The 24,098-nt window shown below is 45.6% G+C and overlaps 4 protein-coding genes and 2 non-coding genes across 9 annotated transcripts in view; 1 reads left to right on the forward strand and 5 right to left on the reverse strand.

The window, feature by feature from the left end:
- Positions 1 to 849: 849 nt before the first annotated feature.
- rbm15b (RNA binding motif protein 15B) overlaps positions 850 to 24,098 on the reverse strand; it is a 73,709-nt gene continuing 50,460 nt past the window's right edge. Inside the window, exon 2 of the mRNA XM_089011187.1 lies at positions 850 to 4,960. Within this exon, the coding sequence (XP_088867313.1) occupies positions 1,096 to 3,342 (2,247 nt within the window). The 5' untranslated portion in view covers positions 3,343 to 4,960 and the 3' untranslated portion in view covers positions 850 to 1,095. The remainder of the gene's footprint in view (positions 4,961 to 24,098) is intronic.
- manf (mesencephalic astrocyte-derived neurotrophic factor) lies at positions 5,492 to 9,819 on the reverse strand. The gene is made up of 4 exons (XM_089011189.1): positions 9,606 to 9,819; positions 8,036 to 8,163; positions 7,792 to 7,933; positions 5,492 to 5,924 (listed from the first exon to the last, which is right to left on the reverse strand). The coding sequence occupies exons 1-4, from the start codon at positions 9,691 to 9,693 to the stop codon at positions 5,740 to 5,742; spliced, it is 543 nt and encodes a 180-aa protein (XP_088867315.1). The 5' UTR covers positions 9,694 to 9,819; the 3' UTR covers positions 5,492 to 5,739.
- LOC148889907 (U2 spliceosomal RNA) lies at positions 10,895 to 11,085 on the reverse strand. The gene has a single exon (XR_016116804.1). It is a non-coding gene; the product is annotated as a U2 spliceosomal RNA (small nuclear RNA).
- On the reverse strand, positions 11,764 to 11,927 carry LOC148889908 (U1 spliceosomal RNA). The gene has a single exon (XR_016116783.1). It is a non-coding gene; the product is annotated as a U1 spliceosomal RNA (small nuclear RNA).
- On the forward strand, positions 13,153 to 15,958 carry oser1 (oxidative stress responsive serine-rich 1). Of its 3 annotated transcripts, none has more exons than XM_089010463.1 (5): positions 13,153 to 13,299; positions 13,388 to 13,539; positions 14,320 to 14,410; positions 14,505 to 14,606; positions 15,192 to 15,958. In XM_089010463.1, exons 3-5 carry the CDS (start codon positions 14,334 to 14,336, stop codon positions 15,868 to 15,870), a joined length of 858 nt encoding a protein of 285 aa, XP_088866589.1. In that variant the 5' UTR covers positions 13,153 to 13,299; positions 13,388 to 13,539; positions 14,320 to 14,333; the 3' UTR covers positions 15,871 to 15,958. The 3 variants fall into 3 exon arrangements, with proteins under 3 accessions (XP_088866589.1, XP_088866591.1, XP_088866590.1); XM_089010465.1 differs by having other exon boundaries at positions 15,195 to 15,958; XM_089010464.1 differs by lacking the exons at positions 13,153 to 13,299; positions 13,388 to 13,539 and adding an exon at positions 13,559 to 13,715.
- Positions 18,040 to 23,233, reverse strand: sdc4 (syndecan 4). 2 transcript variants are annotated; one of them, XM_089010467.1, is made up of 5 exons: positions 22,963 to 23,233; positions 20,780 to 20,990; positions 20,664 to 20,710; positions 19,474 to 19,684; positions 18,040 to 18,415 (listed from the first exon to the last, which is right to left on the reverse strand). In XM_089010467.1, exons 1-5 carry the CDS (start codon positions 23,050 to 23,052, stop codon positions 18,264 to 18,266), a joined length of 711 nt encoding a protein of 236 aa, XP_088866593.1. In that variant the 5' UTR covers positions 23,053 to 23,233; the 3' UTR covers positions 18,040 to 18,263. The 2 variants fall into 2 exon arrangements, with proteins under 2 accessions (XP_088866593.1, XP_088866592.1); XM_089010466.1 differs by having other exon boundaries at positions 20,780 to 20,993.

The following is a 24,098-nucleotide window of genomic DNA, read 5'->3' on the forward strand; positions in this document are numbered from 1 at the left end:
ACGTTTCTATGACGATGTCCTCCGATAGCCAGTGAGCTCACATGAAGCACGGCCGCGACCCTCGTGAGGATAAAATTATGAGAAAATGCTTTCATTTTTTTAAATAGAATGGGGCTCTGCTGGTGTGTTGCTCACCTTAGTCATATGGCGCCCTCCGGTGGTCAAACGATGTCACAAATCTTTATTTTTAAATAGTATTTAAATCGTGACATTTGATGATTACTATTAATAAACTCTCAAGGACACTTTACAGTCACGGGGTATTTTTTTCTGCGTGTGAGCAGCGGCAGCCACACGCCAGCGTTCACTCAACCCGGAAGTAAGTAAAAAAAAAAATATTAGAATGCGCTTTGTTTGCGTGTGAATTACTGCAACTTATATATTTTATTAAATTACTATTACGTGTATATATTTTTTTATGAGTGGACTTTTGTGGTTATTGATTGCTGTTTTATTATTTATTGCTTTATGCATGATTTTACTGTTTTGTGTGTTGTCTTTGTTGTAAAGTGTCCTTGAGTGTTCAGAAAGGCGCTTGTAAATTAAATGTATTATTATTATTATTATTAACTTAGACTAGCATGGCTAATGTTTGCATTTGTGTTCAAAAATGCCTGAGGCTAACGGTGGCATGTGAATTAGCAAACCTCACAAAAATGATGTGTATAAATCAATATGTATTGTAAAAATGATGTATATAAATCAATATGTATTGTATTGACAATGTGGATAAGTACTTCAAAGACCGGATGGATCAATGGACGGACAGACACCCTACTGACTATGCTAAATGTTAGCGCGAGGCTACATAATGGCAGTGTTGTGTAGTTTAAAAAAAAAAGGATGCCATCAAGAGTAACCATTTTCTTTACCATGAGTTAAAAACAAAATACATTAAAAAAAAAAGAGAGAGAAATGGTTCTTTAAAAAGGTGACCGGGGAAACGTCATTTTGACTTCCTACTTCAAATAACATTTGAAACCCCCCCAAAAAAGTATCAAACAAGGATGTTTTTGTAGTGTTAAGAGGAGAGACGCGACACGCTAACTATTCATGGGCGAGGGCGGAGTTTGTTGTTGTTTTTCAAAGTTGAAGTCAGTTAGCGTCGTTGACCGCCACCACCACCACGTGTTCCTCGTCGAGGCGAGTCGCCGCCCTCTTGGCGGCTTGGAGGTACTGCACCGAAAAGTCGCCGGGCGGGAAGACGTAAAGCGTGGCGCCCGGGCCTCCGTCCTTGGCGCCGGGCAGGCTGACCACGCCCGCCGCCTCTTTGTTGCGCAGGTAGGCCACCAGGTGGCGTAAAAGGCGCACCTGAAGCCCCGCCTCCGGAGCGCCCGCCGCCGGACGCTCGGCGGCTCCCTGCAGAGCCAGCAGCACGGCGAAAGCATCGGGGCGACCCGCCTTCACGCGCCGCGCCACCTCGTCCAGGCGGCTCTGGTCCATGCGCAGGCGCTGAGCGATCTTGAGGGGCTCGCCGTTACGCCGCACGATGGCGCCAAAGAAGGAGGCTCCGCCTTCCAGCAGGTACAGCTGGGCGGGGAAGGCGCTGTTCTTTAAGGCGAAGGCGCCGCGCCAGCACTTAGTCAGCGACGCCGCCGCAAACTCCGACAGCGAGCCGGCGCTCGCCGCGGGGACGGGCGGCGAGGTGGCGCGGCGGTGGTGGGCGTCGCCCTGTTTGCCGGCGCGGCGGCGAGCCGTCGGCGACTCGGCCTCCTTGGCGTCGGGCGTGCGATCGGGCGGCTCCGTGGTGGAGTCGGGCGCCCGGATGCTGAGGTCGGGCGACGTCCGGGCGCGCGGCCGGCCCTTGTCGCGCTCGGCGGACGGACTGCGGCTCCGCCTGCGGCCCCGCCTCTCCTCGCGCTCCTTCGGCCAGCGCTCCCGGCTGCGACTCCGCCCCCCGGCGCTCCTGCCGAAGGCTTCCGCCCTCCGCGGGGGGCTGGCGGCGAAGTCCCTCTGCGGCGGCGGAGACGCGCGCTCCCGGACGTGGCGGCGGCCGTAGACGTCGGCGGGCGGCGCGTCGTAGTGGGGCGGCGGCTGCGCGGGCGCGAAGGGGCGGGCGGCGCTCTCGTCCGCCTTGGCGAAGTCCACGCGCAGGCGGCGATCGGCCCCGCCCAAAGGGAAGCCCCTCATCTGCGTGCACGCCGCCTGCGCCGCGTCCAGACTTTCGTACTGGACGTAAGCAAAAGTGTCGCCCTTGACGTAGTCGATGTTGCGGATGCTCCCGAAGCGATCGAACTCGCGGGCGAGGGCGGCCAGCGAGTTGGCGGGCCCCAAACCGCCCACCCAAAGGCGGGTGGTGGGGTTGGCTTTGCCGTAGCCGATCTTGACCGGGTGGCCGCCCACCGGGCGTCCCTGCATGGCCACCTTGGCCCGGTGCGCCATGTCCAGGTTCTGGAACTTGACGAAGGCGTAGGCGCCGCCCTGGCCGCGAGCGGGTCTCTTGATGACCACCTCCTCGATGGCGCCGTACTTGTCGAAGCCGTGCCTCAACTCGGCCTCGGTGACGGCGCCGTCCAGGTTGCCGATGAAAAGGTTGCTGGTGGCTCGCTGGTCGTCTTCGGGCTTCAGGTCGTCGGGCGGCGGCGGTGGCGGCGGGGGATGGGGCGCCGCCGCCAGGCCGTAGGGACGCCCCCTGTCGTCCAGCATCCCGTAATAGTCCAGCAGGCGCTCCCGGCTCAGGCTTTCCAGGGCGTATTGGCGCGCGCGCAGCTCACGCAGGCTGAGCGAGGGTCCCGGCGGCGACAGCGACCTCTGGCGGTAGGGCGGGTAGGAGGCGTGCGCGGCGTGGGCGTGCGCGCGCACTGCGGCCAGGTAGGCGACGTCGGGCGGCGTGACGCTCCTCCTGCGCACGTACACGGGCTCGATTTTGAGGGGCCGCTCGGCCAGGAGGAGCCGCGACGTTTTGGCGCGGCGCGCTTCTTTGGCGTCCTCCGGGTGGCGGAAGTTGACGTAGGCGATGCGGCCCAATTCCGGCGTGTGTGACAGTTTGACGCTGACGTCGCCGAACCTCTTGAACTCGTGGAAAAGGGCGTCCTCCAGGTCGTCGTCGCCTACCTGCGGGCTGACGTTGCTGATAAGCAGCGTCTTGTAGTCCCTGGCCGGAGGCCGCAGTCCGGCCGCCGCGGCGGCGGCGGCCGCGGCCGCCTTGTCCCGCTCCCGACTGCGGCTCCTCCGGCGGTGTCCGCCGCGGGTGTCCGCCAGTAGCAGAGCCAGCGGCGGCGGCGGGGCGAGCTCCTCGCGGCGGCCGCTCTCTCGGTCCCGCTCCCGGAGACGCTTGGCGGCCGTCCTGGACGACGACGGAGGAAGGGGAGGCGAACTCTCCCTGGCCGCCTGCCGCTTCATGTCGGCGGGAAGGACGACGAGCGGGACGGAGCTCTTCAGCTCTTCCGGCGGCAACGATCCTCGGTTTAGTCGTCTCCGAGTAGGTTCGCTTAAAGCGCCGCTTTCGCGCCGCCGCCGCGGCGACGTGCGTTTGCCCCTCGACGAAACCAAGAGCTGCCGGAAAAGGAAAACATGCCCGGCCCTCAGCGACGGGAGAGATGCAACCACAACGCCGCCGCCATCTTGGACAATAGGAATGTGCGCCTGCGACGTTTGGGGGCGGGGCGATTGGTGTCTGACGTCATCACGCAGGGCCGGGACTCGTCATACAGTCGAACGCATTTTATTTACAAAGCCGCAATTTTACTCCACGATTTACGTTTTTTAAACTTGATATTGTTACATTAAGTCTCGCAAATTTATAAATAACAAGGTCAACGGACTTAACAAAGTAGTTTAAGTACACGTAAAAATAACGTGTACTTAAACTACTTTGTGAAATCCGTCCAAAATGGTAACGTCTAATCATTTTGATGTTTGAATTGGAATGTCTTGACGATGTATTTCTGTTGTTGTTCTCGTTTCTTGTTAAACTAATATAGAAAATATTATTTAAATCTAAAATTAAATATTTTGTCCACAAAAAAAAACAGACGTGGAATATAATCCTAATTTATATAGTAATGGAAAAAAGAAGTGTCTCCTTTCTTTTGGAGTCAATTAGAAATTTTCATTTCTAAGAAAGAAAAAGCCATATACATTCAAAAGTATCATTGTCACAAAGCAGTTAAATATGTCCCTTTCCATCTATTTCCAACCTGTTTTCTGACACATTGCTGGTTATGAAGTCTTCTTCTAGTTTCCTTTCGGCTTTTCCCTTCAAGGGGGTCGCCACAGCCAATCAATGTCCTCCATCTTGAGAGGTTTGATTTGCACGTTTGTTTTGGCCAAACAGTAATATTCATAATTGTGATCACTACCGCAAGAAAGTGTGACATGTAAAATCCAGTTTTCCCTTTGCAAAACCATTTAATTTGTTCTTCCTATGACTACTCAGCCATGTTTTTCAGCGGTCAAATGATTTGAAGATCAAAAAGATCACATCCCAAATAACTTATTTTGATATTACACATTGTGAGTCTAAAAACATGGGTTTCAGAAAATAAGAGCACCATTTGTAGTACAGGAAGAAACAGGTTATCCATCCATTTTATAATATTATTAGTCGCAGGCATGGCGGAGCTAAATCCAGCCATCTTTCTGCAGTAGGTGGGGGACACCCTGAACTGGCTGCCAATATGGGAGGAAACCGGAGTCGCTTGGGCAAACCCACGCAGGCACAGGGAGAAAATACAAACGCCACACAGGAACGCCGGAGCCAGAACTGAATCAGTATTTCAACAGTATAGACGCTCCCCTACTTACAAACATTTGAGTTACGAACAACGGTACATATGAACGTTTTTGTAGTAACATTAAGTAGTCTTTCCAGTTATACATGTATATATCTTTATAGAGCATATATTTTATTAAATGTTTATTTTTCAGTACAAACCAATACAGGTTACGTATATACGTATGTTGAAGGTTTATATGAGTATGTTTATGGCTTGTATAAACCTTAAAGGACAACCGACGCCTCCGGACAAGAGTTGGTGACGAGTCCTGACGTAACGTCACGGAGGGAACGCCCCTGACCCAGAAAGCGACACACAATGCATTTTTTGGTACTTTGTTTGGTCTGAAAACTTCGTGTTGATGGCGAAATTAGAAGGAAAACACATCAATAACGCCATGGTGAATCGTTGTGTGTTGCACCAAGACAACTATTTGATATTCGCTGACACATTCCCAGCAGACAAATCAGCCCATTTCCCACGGAGCTTGGGCGCCATCTTGTGTTTTGGGTATTTTAGATGCTATGAAACGTTTTTCTGATGTCAGGAAACAAAAAAATGGTGTCGGTTGTCCTTTAAACATACATACCATCCAAAATATAGCACTGAAGTAACTTACAAACAAATTCACTTTACGACTCGTTCGTAATTTGGGGAGCGTCTGAATTGTCATTAGGTTAGGATGGTGACTGAAAGCTGACATATGGAGGAGTCATGGCTTTTGGAGCGTTTTCTGGCACTCCCATTGCCATAAGCAAATTGACACCGTGACAAATGGTACAACATTATTTTCATGTTTTGCGCAGGCTCGTTTGACAAGCGCCGCACATCAGTGTTTAGGAAACACAGTTTTAATACAAACACAAACATCATGTCAGAAACAGGAAGTGATGGCCAACCAAAACGTGCGCCTGTCGGCGTCCTGAGTGAGTCGTGTGAAAAGAAGAAATGACACGGCACGACGCGCCGCCTCCCGATTGTGCGTGGCGAGCCCGCCATGCGCTCAGCCGCTTCTCGCTGATCAGAGGTCAGTCCGTGAGCTGGCGGCGTTGGGCGCGTATTTGGGCATCAACTCTGTGATCTTCCGGATGAAGTCGGACTTTTCGGCGCAGCCTTTGCACGACTCGTCCCACTCTTCCAAAATCTTCTTCAGATCCTTGACCTTCAGTTTCTTCAGGTCCACCGAGCTCAGGTCCACTTGCTTGTCTGCACAATCATGCATAAAAGATTTCATTATTTTTTGAGTACTGAATAACTATATTTACAAAGTATAAACTTAGAGCGTGTATTTTGGAAAGGTTAAAAGACAACCGACACTATTTTTTTTGTTTACTAACTGACATCAGAAAAAAGTTTTATAGCATCTAAAATACCCAAAACACGCAGTATGATATTGTTAGTCAAATGCAAAACACCAAGAAAAATGACTTAACGTGTCCCAAAACTGCCACAAAATGAGCTCAGAACTGGGGATATTCGGAAAGTTCCGCCCCCTTGTTTGTGACGGCACACCAGGATACTCCTTCACAAACTGACTTGCTCCAGAATCAAAACAATGCCTTCAGAGAGTTCATATTCGGGGAAGATGCTTTCTTGTTACTCATCCAGTTATGAATATAATTCAAATAGTTCTGAAGAGGAAAGCATCAATGTTTGCAATCGATTAAAGAAGTCCTTCTGTGTCATTTTGAGGCATATGGACTCCAATGTAGCGCCCAGAAAATGCACAAGATGGCGCCCAAGCTCCGTTGGAAATGGGCTGATTTGTCCGCTGGGAATTTGTGTCAACTTACACCTTCTTTACGCATGTTACCGCAATTGGCTGCGACACACAACGATTCACCTTTGCGTTATTTATGTAGTTTTCCTTCTAATTTCGCCATCAACACAGTGTTTTCAGACGAAAAAAGTACCCAAAATGCATTGTGTGTCGCTTTCTCGGTCAGGGGCATTCCCTCCGTGACGTCACTTAGGGGATCGTCATCAAGTCGAAAACAAAACTTCCTGAATATTCAGCGCAAGTCTTAAAACATAAAATCTTTGTCAAATGCGCTAAGTAGAAGTCATTTGAAGTGATTTTGCAAATTATGGACTCAACTTGTCCGGAGTTGTCGGTTGTCCTTTAACGAAAACTACCAAACTCTTTTGAATCCCGAATTAACCCTCATTATGAAAAGGTTTCTTCAGCCGTCATGTGTACTAATTTGAAGGTGTCGGACGTTTCGCTTCCTATCCAAGAAACTTTTTTCAGTGAACTAAAGTCTTACCGGTAGTTTCGGCACTATATAAATCCCTACTGTCCATACATGGCGGTGCCGGACTCTGCTAGATAGGTCCCTGCTCTCAGGTTGGGGGGAGCAGAAGACTACTCCCTGCGGCTCCACTGATTGCTCCTATTGTCTAACGACTGGCCTTATTGCCCCACTTCCTCCGGTATCACCTCATGAGTATTACTAATCCTATGTTGCCTAAGCAGGCTGTTGTACGAACGATCCAAATTGAACCTCACCCCACCGTATCGGTGAAGGATTTAGCTGTTTTATGAAAATAGCTTCTTTTACTCCCCTTTCAAACTATCTATGTTCTTTCGCTAACCTCATTGTCGTCAAATGAGTGGTTGCTAGCTTTTAGGTGCACTGCCGATTGAGGCCCACTAGTATTAACCCTGCGATTTTGATAAAGTCTTTTATGGAGAATGTGTTTAGTCTCCCCAATGTATTGCTCTTTACAATTTTCATTCTTACAATGTATTAACCATCGATGAGAAGGTTTCTTCAGCCGTCATCTGTACAAAAGTGAAGGTTTCGGACAGATGACGGCTGAAGAAACCTTCTCATCGATGGACCACTCCTGTACGACTGAGAGCTTACACAGACGTACAATGTATTAAATAAACGCCATGACTTTGTTTTTCATTTGGCAACCTATCTTTTGGATGCACTCATTTTTGCCTTAAAGTGTTGATCGGTTTGAAATAAGTAGGAATTTAGTGTTGCCATAGCAGTCTGTTTAGCAGTGTCATTTGCGTCCAGGAACAAATGGAGAAGATGGAGGAAGTATAAGTGTGAGTTACCGTATCGAAGTTCACAAATTTGGCTGTCTTTCTTCTTGAGCTTCTCGCAGATTTTATCAACTGGGACGTGGTGGCTCAGTGGCTTGGACACCTCGTTGACCATCTTTGTGGCGGCATCGCTCGTCCCCCCAATGTAGTAGCACTGCACTCACGTTTGCGCCACACACAAGACACACAATACACAAATTCCCTCATAAGAAGGTAGCAGCGGCAAGAAGGAGGTCACGTTTGCGTGGGGACTTACAAATCGATTTTCTTTGCCTTTGGCTGCGTTGCAGCTCTTGATCAGGGCCTTCTCCACAATGTCGCTTTTCATTTCCACTTTGTCCTCCTGAAGCGATTTGTAGAACTTGCCCAAAAACGTCACACACACTGCAAAGAAAAAAACTTTGCACTGTCACATCCGTCCACAAAATTAGCAAGAACTGATGATCAATGCTACTCGACTCAAAGTCGACGGTTGCCAATGTCTCAAGTTGAAATTGTAATACTGTACAAGTAAAAGTTTGGTTTAAAGGACAACCGACGTCTCCGGACAAGTTGTGTCCATAATTTGTAAAATGGCTTCAAATGACTTCTACTGAGCGTATTTTACAAAGATTCCTCCGCGTATTTTACGTTTTAAGACTTGCGCTGAATATTCCGGAAGTCTTGTTTTTGAGTTGGTGACGAGTCCTCACATTACGTCACTGAAGGAACGCCCCTGACTGAAAAAAGGACACATTGTAGCAGTCCTTCCATCACGTCAATCCATTTTGCTATACTTTGTTTGGTCTGAAAACTTCATGTAGCACCAAAAAGAGGCAGAAGATGGCGACAAAGCTCCGTGTAAGGAATTAATCAGGCCGTGAAAACGCACACTTTAAGTCATTTTTATTGGTGTTTTGAATTTGACTAAAATATCATACTGTGTGTTTTGGGTATTTTAGATGCTATAAAATGTTTTTCTGATGTCAGTTCGGAAACAAAAAAGTTATGTCCCTTGTCCTTTAAGATGGAATGGACTCATGCCACTTTTAACCAGCACAGTATTGCATCATATTGTGTAATAAATGAATGGTCCCTGGTCAGAATCAAAATCTGTGCTTGTTCCTCCTTTTTGATGCCCCTAAATGAATTTAAACTTGACTGACAAATTGGTGGTTGTTAAAAAGTTGTTTTCAAGGCTTGGAACGGATTAACATTTTTTACATTGATTATAATGGGAAGTGCTGTTTCGGTTTTCTAAGAGGTTTCAAGAAGGGACTATACGTCAGTTCCTCGTGTCACGTCTCATTGTGAGCAAGCATCTTAGTGTTGTTCAATGCTAGCTAGCTAGTTAGATTTCTATCTATTTGAGTTATTCTGGGTTGAGTGAACACTGGTGCGTATGGTTGCCGCTGCTCACCCACAGAAAAACTTTATCTTGTGACTGAAAAGTGACCTTGAGAGTTTTGAAAGGCACTTATGAATGAAATGTATTATTATTATTCTTAAATCTAGCTTCTTTAATCCTAGGCAGCTGGCTAAAATAAAACCTCTCCTTGATCATGAGCACCTTGAAGTAATTCATGCCTTTGTCACATCTCGGCTCTATTACTGCAATGTGCTTTACTTTGCCGTTAAATGCTACACATACGAGTACAGTTGTATACTGCCATGTACTCAAGTACTGTCATTTTGGAATAAGTTGACTAAAAATAAATGGTAGTACTCCAAATAATTTACATTTGTGTAAATAAGCAATACGTATAGGATGCAGTTATTTGGGTTTTTTTTGGGGGGGGTTGGAGTCGCCTGGGTAAACGTTAGCCGGCCGCCAAGCTCCATCTTACCTTCGCATTCTCCTTCCTTCAGCGCCTCGCTGGACGCCAGCACCGCCGCGAGCAGCACAGCCGCCGACAGGCCGCCAGAAATCGACATTTGAGCCTCTCGAACGCGCAAATCAAAAATGTCAATTTTACGCTTGGCGTCCCAGGAACAATTTGAGCCCTTGCTGAAAGCCCGACTTAGCTTAGCGTACGACTCGTAGTCACTCGCTGCCGCCGGTACCCAACACGCGAGTCCTGGTGAACGTCAAGGATATCCTAGACTTATCATTGGCTGAGAGCGATGACACTCAACGATTCCCTCCCCGCGCTTTGCTCCGATTGGACAAAGGCGAGACGGCCCGGGTACAACGTCCAGTTGGCGCCATGTGATTGGAACAGCGCAGTACAGACAGAAGTCTAGTGACAGCCTCCTCTGAGTCATTTTAACCTTATTTAAACAACAAAAGGCATACGGTACAGGAGGGTTCGGGACCCTATGGCTTACGAGCCATATATAGCTCTTTTGATGATTCATCTGGCTCGCAGATAAAACTAAAAAAAGTATTCTCGCTCTTTCGCTGTTCATTTCCTGTTTCGTACTGATGTGTCGTTCGCAAACGAGCCGGTGAACGAAGAGTGCCGGATCCTAACAAGGAGCCGGAAATAGGAGCCGACCTTTTTGCCCTCTATTCCCTACTCTGTATCTGCAGGTAAAGCCGCACGTGATTGGTCAAAATTCGCGGTAGAGTGTGAAGGGGAGAATTACCGGCACGTACAGCAGCGAGATGGGGGAGGGGTTACAGAAACAGAAGCACACTGTATGTAGAACATGAAACAGGAAAGTGTGACGCCAATGCTTGATAGCAATGCAAAGAAAAAACAAAAGTGAAAAGGTGAGAAAATGGATGGAAAACAGTGAAATTTGGACTCGTTTCAACTTTATTGATAGTTCAAAAGCAGAGTGTAGACTGCAAGGTTAAAACATCCCATCAATTAGCCTCGACAAATAACCCGCACAGGCACATAATAACAGTTCACAATTTCATACAACAGTTCATACAATTTGAAGAGAAAAGACAAGCAAGGGAACCAGCTATTAATGAAGTTTCTAGTGTGTCTGCCTGCATCTGTTGCTGCTGGGTCCGAGAGGACAGTAATTTAATCTGTGCTGTATGTCATGATTATTAGCATATTTGACAATAAAATTTTGTCAATCAAAGACACATTTATGAGAACTTGAAACTGGCCTAGAGCACAATTGGATTAGATGCTGTTTACTGCATATCAAAACAACATTTATTTTTGACCAATAGGGGGGGTGCACCGTTCCTGGAGGTACTGCAATACCAGGTCGATGCGTGGAGTGGACGGAGCAAGCCCCTATTCCATCTCCCTGTTCCAAAAATCAATTTAATATATGGTCCCCGGATAGGGGACGTATCAGATATTAAACTGATAAGAACAGATACTACACTTGATCTTAGCCAAAAGGCCGAGAAGCGATAACTGTAAGGACGACACGCCAGGGCTCTTGATTCGCGACGGTGCGAGCTACAGTGCCGGTGACAAACGCCGAGGGACCACAACCAAAAACAATTACACACAAACCCGCATACATGAAAATTAACTGGAGATAAGGACAACCACGTCGTCTTCAGGCATGGTTAGTGAAACCAACGCAAGGAAATCTTTGATTACAACAGTCACGTGGCCCATGACGGCCCAATAGAAAAGCACAAAGGAACATGACGTATCTCTTGGCATCTAAACGCCGTTTTTTACCCTCAAAAACAGACCGACTGGAAATTTTTCCAGAATATTACAAAAGCATAATGGGTCTGGTCTTTTTTTGACAAGCGCGTTGCATCGATGGTCAGGATTTTGTTTGATTTTAGGCTAATTAGTGAAGCTGTTTACCCAATGGTGGTCGGGAAAGGGATTTCTGCAAACGTGAATCAGAAAACCTTTAATCGTCCCACAATGGGGAAATGTGCTTTTATATAAACGTATATAATGAAGTGTAAATTGGTGGCAGTGAAGTTAGCCTCAATTAAAGTCTGACGTTTGTATAGAACGACAAACTTTCTAAATTAAGCTAGCCACCATACATTGACGGTCAACTGTTTAGACAGGATACGATTGTAAATGGAAATTTCTTAAGTAATTTCTTTAACCACATACTCAGGAGAGAGCGCGAACGCAGTCCCCGACTACCATAAATTATGCAGTCGAGATTCCCACATTTGGGGAATTCGCAAGGGTCAGCACAGCCGGAGTGCAATGGCTGAGCCTCGCCCTGGGTGAACCACCTTCTTGATCATGGTGTCTCCCCTGCCAGGTAAGTATGAGTTGCTAACGTCGCCAAGGCGCATCTCTTGAGCGCGCATACGGTCCTCAATCGCGGTCACATAATCTGCATTACCGACTAAATCGCTGGATGACACCGCACTCACTTCTCCACGGGTTTAAACTGCACATTTAAATCAACACAGTAACTAAACCACCAAAATAAGAGGTTAAAATGAACACACGAAACATTCCCACAATGCATTGCTTGATTTGTGCCAAACATTCTAAACGAGATTTACCCTGTTTCTGGTGCCATCTAGCGGTGAGCAGCACCTACGCCCTTCAACTTTTGAATAATTGACTTGATTGGATTGGTTATTTGGCACACTATACGGTTTATACAACGTTGGAAATAGAAACTATTCGTATCTTGACGATGCTCCGTAAGTATTCCACGTCTTCATTCTTTTTAATCCAGTCCTTTTTGTTTTCTTTGATATAGATTATCCATTGAAGAGTTTTGTTGCACGTACTACTTTAAAATTTACTGCAAGATTACTTTAACATATTTAATCAATGTATATATTTTGTTCTTTGGTGATGAGATTATTAATATTTTCTCATTTGGCTCAATGGGCGCCGACGAACGACATTTACAGTATATGAGAAAACTATAGTTTTTAACTTTATTTAAACAAAAAGCATATGGTATATGAGAAAACTGAATCTCGACAGAAAAAAAACGTAAGAAATGCATATATAAAACGTCAAATAAAATAAATATGACCAAGAAAATTGGACAACAACAAAGTGTGCATCAATCCATATTGAAGTGACAACGGCAATTCAATCAAGATGGCGCCGCCGAGAGTGGCTCCGGGATTTTGTTTTTCTACTTCTTTCTTTCCTTTCATCTTCCTTTCATAACTTTGCTGCTGTGAAATGTAAAATTCTCCACTGCGAGACTGATAAAGGTACATCCATTCAATTCCATTCCAATCATACCTCGGAACAGTTTAGTTTTCAATGAACCTCTCCTGGATGTTTTGTAAATGTGGAAGGAAACCCTAATTTTCGGAGGAGAGAAACACGATGGCACGCGGAGAATCTGCAAACTCGACACGAGATGGCCAGAGGCCGGAATCGAACCCGAAAACTCTGTACTGAGGCGGACGTGGATAACTTGTTTTCACCGTTGCCACAGCTTCAGAATTCATCTGTCCTTCCAAATTCCTTTGTGGTAAAGTACGCGTTTTTATTGGCCAGCGCTCACGTGTTTTTGACTGCTCATATGACAAATAAACATTTTAAAGCACGAATGTGTCACGTGGTCACTTGTAGCCCGTGACGTCAGCGTTCAGTTTGTTTTTGTGTGACTTCGGTAAGGCTGCTGCAGTTTACGAGCGCACTCACGATTGGCAGACGAATAGTATGTGATTATTTATCTTCTTATTTGTTTCCTTCTCTTCGTCGCGTTCACTTGACGTCACTGGAAAGGCGTTTTGTTTTCTTTTCAGCGAGGTGCTGCTGCAAGAAGTAGCCAGTGGCATCGTTAGCCTCTCGAGCTTCGTCCGCCGCCGAGCGTCAACGACCGCCGGAGTCGGCGAGCTCGGCGGCCTCTATGCGTCCTCTGGATCCGGCCGTCGCCGCGTGGAATTTGTGAACAAGTGTACGTTTTTGGTTTCGTTCTTGTGGGCGTCAACAAGCTTTCCCCTTGGCTCTTTTGGTAGCCGATTAGCGGCTAACATTAGCCCAGGTGGTGGCAGGAGGCTTATTTTGGTAAACCATTTGCTAGTTTTTGTCACCCTCTACTCGCCTAAAAGCAGACGAGGTGCATCGTTCAAGGTTAGCCTGATAGTCTAAATCCTTTCTTTCATTCCGAACAATTGATTTGCCACTTAGCTCGTAGTTTTTGCAGCGTCATGGCAGCACGTGACGTCATCGGAACGATGACGCTGGCCCAAATAAATTCAACTTTAGTTTAGAGTTAATTTGCTTGTATGAGTTCAGGGGTCACAGTTATTCCAATTTGAGCTCAGTTGGCCACCGCTACTTTTTGCGTAAACTCATGTGAAGCAACCAATTTCACAAAGTGTGTCCTCGAGTGGACACATTAGTAAAATTACATTTAATGTGGATTCTGTTGACAAGAGCGGTGGCAAAGGGAAGTAATAAATAAACAAACCCTGCCAACGTTTGACTTTAGCCACACGTGCTTTGAGCCGAAGCACCTGTGGCTCAAGCCAAACGGTGGCATGTTTTTGACTTTCTGCACCTGGAATTTCCACTTCCACACCCCCGTAAGGCAAATATGTGAACACCCTTTACAAACGAAGCAAATCACAGCAAATATAATGTTGTCCAATTGACTTTGGACCTCTTGATGCCAAGTTCCGAGTGGCTAGCGTCCTTGTTAGCCCTGTTCAAACGTGATGCGTGTGTTTGTCAGTGGGTGGAACCAATATGGCGGCAGGCGGTCCAGAGCATGAGGAAGAAACCCTCCAGACGGCCTTCAAGAAGCTGCGAGTGGATGCCGAGGGGTATGACCCGTCACTCCGTACAATGGCCGCGATGCTAGCAAGCGCCGCGGATGCTTACGCGCCGTCCCCGCCTTTGCGATGGCTGTGTGTGCAGGGCACTCGCGGCGCCTGGCGTGCCCGAATCTCCTCGGGTGACGGCAAAGGACTCCGGCCCTTCGAAAGTCAAACACGGAACATCTAAGGACAACTGGCACGGGTGAGTGAAGGCGTTTGCAATCATTCCTGACTCCTATGACCACTGCGTAAGATTTTTCATAGAGTGGACCTGAATCGTGCCACTCAAAATCCCTTAGCGAATTAATTCCCTAGCAATCATTAACTTGTCACCGTGCATTCTGACAGCGCGACAAAATGGCCACCTCACTGTACACTCAGGCCCCTCCCATATTTGAGGCTGACAACCATATTTGGCAGCAACGAATTGTGATGACCGTTTAGTCAGCTGATTGATTTTTAAAAAGTATCTGATTGATTTTAAAAAGTATCTGCTGAATCGATGAAAAGGTTTCTTCAGCCGTCATGAAGGTGTCGGACGTTTCACTTCTCATCCAAGAAGCTTCGTCAGCAAACAAAAGTCTTACTGGTAGTTTCGGCCCTATACGTGTTTTGGGTATTTTAGATGCTATAAAACGTTTTTTCTGGTGTCAGTTAAGAAACAAAAAAATGGTGTCTCTTGTACTTAAAAAAAAAGCAGTATGCATTGAAACCGTCCATTGAGCTTTATTGGGACTTTCTGAAAGGAACGTTGCCCAACTAGCTGATGATGGACTTTTTATTTCAGCAGCTGCACGAGAAAAGCTTCTCGAGGAAGCGGTCGGACGCAGAGGCGACGGCGCTCTAAATCGCCCATCCTGCACCCGCCGAGGTTCACCTACACCGCTAGAGCGCCCCCCGCAGGAGGCCTAAAGAAGCGCAGCGAGCTCAGCCCCGTTTCCTCTGGCAGCTTTGGGGCGGGGCCTGCCGTGGCCGCTCCGCGTCGACTTGCGGCCGCCGTCCCTTCGCCTGAACTTCCTGTGAAGGACCGGAGCAGCTCAGAAACCACCCGGAAAAAGGACGCCGCCGAAACCAGCGACTTCGCACTTTTATCCAAGCGCCGCTGTTGCAGCGGCTCGTGCGAATGCTCGCGCGCAGACGGCGAGCCAAAGGCCTGCGAGGGCGCGAGCGGCGGCACGGCCCCCTGTTGCTCCGCATCCAAAATGGAAGCTTGGTGTGGCACGGGAACGTATTCCTTCACGGGACTGCGCGACGTCATCTCGGAGTGCGAAAGGCGCGGGGGACCCCGGGCCCCGCCCACCAGGACTACCGGCCTCGCCCATTCGCCGGCCTCCCCTCGCTCGTGTTCTTCGCAGGCGTTGGTCTCGGTCGATGACGTCACCATGGAGGACCTGGCCGGCTACATGGAGTTCTACCTCTACATACCCAAGAAGATGTCGCACATGGCTGAGATGATGTACACGTGAATGCATGTGCACGCCAACGTGACCCGCGTGATGATGTACAGACACCTTTTGCTCACTTTCCTGCTTCAATAAAGTTCAATGTTTGGAAGATGTTTTTTTTTTTTATAGAAAAATGTCTTAAAGGGCAACCGACACCGCCGGACATGTTGCGTCCATTACTTGTAAAATCACTTCAAAAGACTTGGGAGTGCATTTGACAAAGATTCCACCGCATATACAGTGAAACCTCGGTTTACCAACCCCTTGGCTTATGAACTTTTCAGTTTACGAATGTTACATTTATGAAATTTTTACCTTGGCATACGAACTTTTACTGGATTCCCACGGAGCTGCCACAATGAGTGATGTGTCGTTTGCGAACGAACCTGTTCTCTTAACAAGAAAATGGCAACCGACTGTTTTTGTCCTCTATTCCCCGCCCCCAGTCTTCGGTTTAAGCCATGTGATTGGTCAAGAACGCAGCAGTGGGGGATGGAGTTGCAGACAGAGAGAAAGTGAGGCAGTTCTCCAAAAAACAAAATGGCTTCTTCGGTTAAGCAGTGGGGGGGGGGGGGTTAAACATTAAAGAGACAGGCAGACAGAGAGTGAGAAAACACGCACATGAAAGGGAGATGACAGAGCTCGAAACAAAAAAAAAAGTGAAAAAAAAAAACAAAAGTGAAATAGTGATAGAATGGATAGAAAACAGTAACATTTGGACCCATTTCAATGTTGACAGTTCATAAGCAGAGTGTAGACTGGAAGGTTAAAATATACCATCAATCAGGCTCCACAAATAACCCGCACAAGTCATCTGTACACTCGATGCAAAAAGCTATCAACCCAGCTAAACAAATCACAATTGATGAAGAACTAGATACAATTATCACACAGTAAGCATTACAAAGTACATCGACCATTACAAAGTTCAATAAAATGACTATCGTACAGTAGTTTATTTCTTTAATCATAATACTATAGCACATTTATTATGCATAAAAAGGTATATTTTGTGTAGTTTTAAGGCTTCGAAAATTAGAAAGTAGAAAATTATGTTTTATGGGGACCTGGGAACAGATTATTCTCATTTTAATGGTTTCCTATGGGAAATTAATTTTTGGGTTACACACTTTTCGCCTTACACACTCTGTCTGGGAACCAATTAAGTTCATAAGCCTAGGTCCCACTGTAGTTATGTTACGTTTTAAGGTGGAATCTTTGTAACATACGCTCAGTAGAAGTCATTTGAAGCGGTTTTACAAATTATGGACACAACTTGTCTGAAGGCGTCAGTTGTCCTTTAAAAGCATCTAAAATTACAATGCAAAGTTTTGCAACACTTTTTTTTGTACAGAACCTTTATTTCCACAAAAAAAAGACAAAAAAAACCAGACCAATGACCTTGAACTGCATTCCGACTAAGGCACGGTAGTCATGAGAGGATCAAAAATTCAACGACTAAAAACCCAACAAATTGAAAATGACGACAATGCGCACTTTCTCCACTTACTGAGAAAAGCAACCAGTCGTTTGTTTGAAATATTTGGTAAGACATCTCACCCCCAACATTTTGCTAATTCATATAAATCTACAACAAAATACTAGTTCAATGACTAAACAGGAAAAAAAAAAACATGTACCGCATCACTTCTACCAAAACAGAAATGAGCTAGAAGAAAGGATTTCAATGGTCTTTTGATAATTGTTTTTTTTGCTATGCAAAGCTAACTAGCAGCTACCTCACATTTTCATCCTTCCTACGCCAATTAGCTTGAACACACATATCGCACTCTCTCATATCCAATCACAAACGAGCCAGGGTGCAGTCAGTTAAAGGCTAAATGTTCACTTGGCAGCTTCCAGTTTTGTCGCTAACTAGCAGCTCCATCACATTCTAATCTCATGCGCACACACATTTTATCCAATCACAAACAAGCAAAGACAAAAGGAAGAAAGGGGGGTTAAATGTTCACCATGTTTTGTGAGATTGGCTAATTTCCATTTTTGTCTAAGCTAACTAAGCAACCGAAGCCCATGCTAACTTGCTACGCCCCAGTTCGTTCATTTGCGTTAGCATGAGAAATGTGTACCTTTAGCGGCGTTGTGTCGATTTCAAACCACCTTTCATTCACTTTAAGAGTTTACACCAAAGAATGTGTAGTGTGTGTCTACAAAGTCAGTTTTTTTCTAAAAAAAAAAAGGTGCAGAGTGTCAAAGAAAACTCCTTGACAAAATTCTATATATATATTTAAAAAAAAAATCAGATGAGGACCAACCGGAATATAGGAAACAAAGAATGTCATCATCTGAGAGGCAACGTCGGCAATAAAAAAATATATTCAAATGAGCGTCATGGCGCTGACGTTAGCTTAGCTTGTGTGTAGTGAATAAATAAGGGGTGGAGGGGGGCGGGACTAGGCATAAATCTCTGCGGTGGGCGCCTTGGTGTAGATGGGCTTCTTGGCCAACTCGTAGCTTCCTTCGTCTTTCTTTTTCATGCGATGAAGAAGCAGGACCACCAGCAGAACGGCCAATGTCAGGACCACGCCTCCACCGCAGATGACGCCTGGAAACCAAAGAACAAGCAAAGTCAGTCTCGCTGCATTCTTTTTGATCCATTTTTAACACATTCAATGCCAGATGTGCAAAAATGCGTCCACTCCAGTGCCAGGGTTTTTGTCATTTTCACTCAAATTGCAGGACCCACAGAATATTGAGTTTTAGGACAACATAAACGGTCAATTTAGCTTAAGAAACTTTAGATATATTTCTTAAGCTAAATATGACATTAGAAAAATAATATATTCGAGAATGGCAGTGAATGAGTTAACACACATAGCAGCCTCGATGAGTGATGTGTCATTCGCGAATGAGCCCGTTCTTCTAACAACAAAATGGCAGCTGACTGTTTTTGTCCTCTATTCTCCACCCCCATTCTTCGGTTAAAGCCACGTGATTGGTCAAGAACACAGCAGTGAGGGGAGGTGGTTTAAACATTAAAGAGACAGACAGACGACAGTGAGAGTTTCAACTTTGATAGTTCAAAGGCAGAGTGTAGACTGCAAGGTTAAAATTCCCATCAATCAGGCTCCACAAATAACCCGCACAAGCCATCTGTACACTTGATGCAAAAAGCCATCAACCCAGCTAAACAGGACACAATTGATGAGGAACTAGGTAAAATGATCGCAGAGAAAGCACCTCCAAGGGATCATTCCACAAGATGGTAAAAGAAGAAGGTTACGTTCCTCATCAAGTGTTTAATGCTGAGGAAACCGGCCACTCCATTCAATCAAGCCATCAACAACCATCACAAAGGTCAATAAAACGACTATTATACAGTACAGTTTATTTATTTAATTATAATACCATAGCACATTTATTATACATAAAATAAGGTATATTTTGTGTAGTTTTAAGGCTTAGAAAAATTAGAAAATTATGTTTTATGGGGACCTGGGAACGGATTATTCTCATTTTAATGGTTTCCTATGGGAAATATTTTTTTGGGATACACACTTTTCACCTTACACACTCTGTCTGGGAACCAATTAAGTTCGTAAGCCAAGGTATCACTGTGCAATTAAAAAAAAAAAAAAAACACCAGACACCGAGTGCCCTCACCTGCAAGGACCTCCGTCCTGGAGAAGACACCGTCGCCATTGGTGGCGTGAGACATCAACACGTTGGACGGAAGCTGGTCGCCCGGACGAGGACCGTTTCGCAACAGGGGTATCTCGTTGTCGTTCACCGTATTGTCCGGCATCGGGTCACGGCGGATGGTGGGGCGAGATGGGCCGGCCCACTCCGGAATCCTGTTGTCTGCTTCGGGACGCTGAAAAAAAGCATGAGGACAACCGTTAGCCGTTTACATTTGCATTTTCAACTGAGCTCAAGTGTTTGAAAATCGTCAGAAAGGCAAAATTTGGACGTTTTTTGTAGCTTTGAGAAGACAGTGATACCTTGGCTTACGAACTTAATTGGTTCCCAGACAGTGTGTAAGGTGAAAAGTGTATCCCAAAAATGAATTTCCCATAGGAAACCATTAAAATGAGAATAATCCGTTCCCAGGTCCCCATAAAACATAATTTTCTACTTTCTTAACATAAAACTACACAAAATATACCTTATTTTATGTATAATAAATGTGCTATGATATTATAATTAAAGAAATAAACAAACTGTACTGTACAATAAAGTCGTTTTATTTACCTTTGTGATGGTCGTTGATGGCTTGATGGAATAGATAGCTTTTTGCATAAAGTGTCTCAAGGAGTTGGAAGTTGTGATATTGCAATAGATGCAAGCAGACACACTACAAACATCATTAAGAGCTGGTTCCCTTGCTTGTATTGCCATTTCAAATTGAACTGATGGCTAGTGCGGGTTATTTGTGGAGCCTGATTGATGGGAATTTTAACCTTGCAGTCTACACTGTGGCTTTGAATATCAAAGTTGAGACGAGTCCAAATTTCACAGTTTTCTATCCATTTTGTCACTCTCTGTCGTCTGCCTGTCTCTTTAATGTTTAAACTACCTCCCCTCACTGCTGCGCTCTTGACCAATCACGTGTCTTTAACAGACGACTGGGGGCGGGGAATAGAGGACCAAAACAAGCCGGCTGCTATTTTCTTGTTAGGATAACGGGCTCGTTCGCGAACGACATATCACTCATTGTGGCAGCTCCATGTGTATCCCAAAAATAGTTTGTATGCCAAGGTGTTCGTAAACCGAGGTATAACCGTATTTCAAGCTACGACTGACGCTTCAAATCACAATTCGACACCCTTGAGCTAATCATCATCATCATTTACCTGAGTGGGAGGAAGCCATTCAGGTTGAGGAGATGAGTGCTCATTCTCTGTGGACAAAAACAAAGTTAAAATTGTGCTTGGAGCTTTTCGTTTTGGGCAAGAAAACTCGGTCAAACCTGCGGTGGCGACGTCGCCCGATCCCGAAACCTCATCTTCATAGTCGTCGTCATCTTCATCTTCCCAGTCATCGTAGTAATAGTCTTCTTCCTCTTCCTCATCTTCGTCATCCTCATTGTCGGCGAAGCCAAAATCTCCCGATGACTCCTTATTGTCATGCTCATGGGTCACCCCAGCCTTCATGGGCATCCACGTCTCCGTCTCCCTCACCTGCTGGCACACGGAGATGCAGTCAATCGGCGACCAGTCGTTACTTTCCGCCAAAAAAACGCATAGAACCCAAAAATCAAATAGAGCAAAACATTTTACAAAGATTCCACCGCATATAGCTATATTTTACGTTTTAAGACTCGCGCTGAATATTCCAGAAGTCTTGTTTTTGAGTTGGTGACGAGTCCTGACGTCACGGAAGGAACGCCCCTGACCGAGAAAGGACACATTGTAGCAGTCCTTTCATCACGTCAATGCATTTTGCGGTGCTTTGTTTGGTCTGAAAACTTCGTGTAGCACCAAAAAAAGGCAAAAGATGGCGACAAAGCTCCGTGTAAGGAATTAATCAGGCCGTGAAAACGGGCACACTTTAAGTCATTTTTATTGGTGTTTTGCATTTGACTAAAATATCATACTGTGTGTTTTGGGTATTTTAGTGTTGATGGCGAAATTAGAAGGAAAACATAAATAACGCAATGGTGAATCGTATGTTGCAACGAACAACTATTCGATATTCGCTGACAAAAATTCTAAGGAAAAAAATCTGCCTGTTTCCACAGAGCTTTGTCGCCATCTTCTGCCTTTTTTAGGTGCTACATTTATGTCCAGATGCCTCAAAATGAGACGGAATACATTATTTAATCGATTGCAAACATGTATGCTTTCCTCTTCAGAACTACTTGAATCATATTCATAACTGGAGGAGTAACAAGAAAGCATCTTGTCCGAATCTGAAGCCATTGTTTTGATTCTCAAGCAAGGCAAGAGTCTTGGCGTGACACCACGAACAAGGGGGCGGGACCTTCTGAAACACGCCACTTCCGGTTTCAATTTGAAGTCGTTTTTAGACACTTTAAGTCATTTTATTGGTGTTTTGCATTTGACTAAAAATATACTGCGTGTTTTGGGTATTTTAGATGCTATAAAACGTTTTTCTGATGTCAGTTAGGAAACAAAAAAAGTGGCGTCGGTTGTCCTTTGATATGTGTGATTGTATGTGTGAGAGAAAAGACAGACAGACAGAAAGTGAGTGGTCCGTGTCCATAGAAGAGGGTCTGTACGGGTCCATTGAGACGCTTCCAAGTGTGCAAAATCCCCCGGAGGGCCACTCAAGGTCAGCGGAGGTCACATTCCACAGCAAAAGAACAAGGCAAGAGGGAAGAGCACAAAAGGAGGGAAGCACCAGGAAGGACGAACCAGTAAGGAATGCGCTGCTGCTGTTAATCGGCGATGCTAAGCTAACTGGCTAACCGGAGTGGAGGTATGGGGGGGGGGTGTCCCTTCGAGTCTGGTTGTCGGTGGCATCCCACTCCGCCTTTGGCCCTCGGAGTACTGCGAACTTGTTCGCCTCACTTTCAACGTCACACGCGAACAAAATAAACTAAAGGCGTCGCAAATCAGGCGTCTGTGTACGTCCGTAAACACGCGGACACAAATAACAGTTCGCGCACGCGGGCGTGCACGCGCACACAACACGTGAAAGTAGGAGATGGCGGAATGAGCTGTGTGAGTTGAAGTTCGACACTCATTTGTTACATACACACACTCACAATTTAAAAACGTACTCAAACACAATGGCCGCTGATGTGACATGGGGGCATAAATGAGTGTTGGATCCCGACCAACGACCCAATTCTCCCCCCCTACCTAAGGCCCCTTTTCATTATAATAGTTCCGCGAACACGCACGTCCGAACAAACAGGTCCAAACGAGAAAAAAAAATATTGAAAAGGCAAACGAGGCGAAGATGATTGGCAGCGGATGTTTGTTTGCTTAGCTCATCAGTCGACGAATTTCCGGATTTGCCGTGAGTCGCAGGTAAAGTTAGCAAGCTAGCTGAAATGGGGGGAAAAGTTTGTCGTGGTTTCCGAAAGTTTTCCGGCAAAAAAACAAACAAACGTAGAGAAAATATTTTAAAAAAGTTCAGATAAGAGGCCACGATAAGGCGCACAGATGAGCGATTTTGACTTACCGACTCGGAGGCGACGCGCGACATCCAAGTGGAGAAAAAGAGCAGGAGGCCGAAAGCCAAAACGTTTGACGAACTTCCAAAAGTTGACATTTTGACTTGCTTTAAGCTCTCAGATCAAATTTAAAAAGAAAAAAACCGGCTACGGGAAACTCTCGGTTCGTCGCAGCTTCTAAGACTTTAACTTGATCCAAAAAGTAGTTATTGTTGTTATCCTCTGTCGAATTTTTCTGACGACTTTAAGGTGACTGCCGTTTTTTTTCCTCTCGTATAACTTGTGCCCTCGCGACTCTCAGCCAATGAGTGGCCAGAAAGATAATGACGTAATTCCTCCATTTCCCGTAATTCTGTCACCCCACCCGCCCCACTCCGCCGCTGACTACACAATAAAAGCATGTACAAGCAAGTTTGAATGAGTTTCTTCTTCTTTTTTATGATATTTTTCTCACTTTTTTCATTCCAAATTTGATTTCACGTACATTCAACAATTGTATTAACAACGATATGTTACTCTATGGGGACGTACCACCCACAGTTAAAAAAATGTATGCAAACAAAAATAAAACCAAAAACACTAACACAACAATACCAACACCCCCTGATCACATTTAGGCGATTGTCTTGTTTCTGAAACCAGATACACGAGCCAAACGTCAACACATTCATACAACCCGTACAACAAATAGACAAAACATACATTTACACTAATACAATACATTAGTATACAATACAACACATTAGTATACAATACACACACACACACACACACTTGTCCACACATGCAGAAGAATTGCCTTTGGGGAATTCCAAGAAAACTTGAGCAATTTTTTTTCGGTTCATGATGAGTCAGTCAGTCCCATTTGGTTTCTATTAGGTTTTATTTTGGCAGAAGAGCCGCCAACTTCCTGCGGTGCGGAAATTTCTAAAGGGACTTCAGTTTCCCGTTCAAACTTTCCCTTTTCTTCTCTCGACACGTTCTGGTTGTCATTCCATCCTGTTTTGTTGCGTATGACGCAAGTTTCAGCGGTAGGAACTGGTGTCAAGATGATGAGCAGCTTTGAAAACAAACCGGCCATGTTGAAATACGCTTTATGAACGCCGACCTTTATTACTTTCTGTCAACAGTCAACTGCTTCTTC

Source organism: Hippocampus bargibanti, linkage group LG12 (assembly GCF_051943395.1).
Source record: "Hippocampus bargibanti isolate YZ-2025 linkage group LG12, ASM5194339v1, whole genome shotgun sequence".
In the NCBI taxonomy this organism is placed as follows: Eukaryota; Metazoa; Chordata; class Actinopteri; order Syngnathiformes; family Syngnathidae; genus Hippocampus; species Hippocampus bargibanti.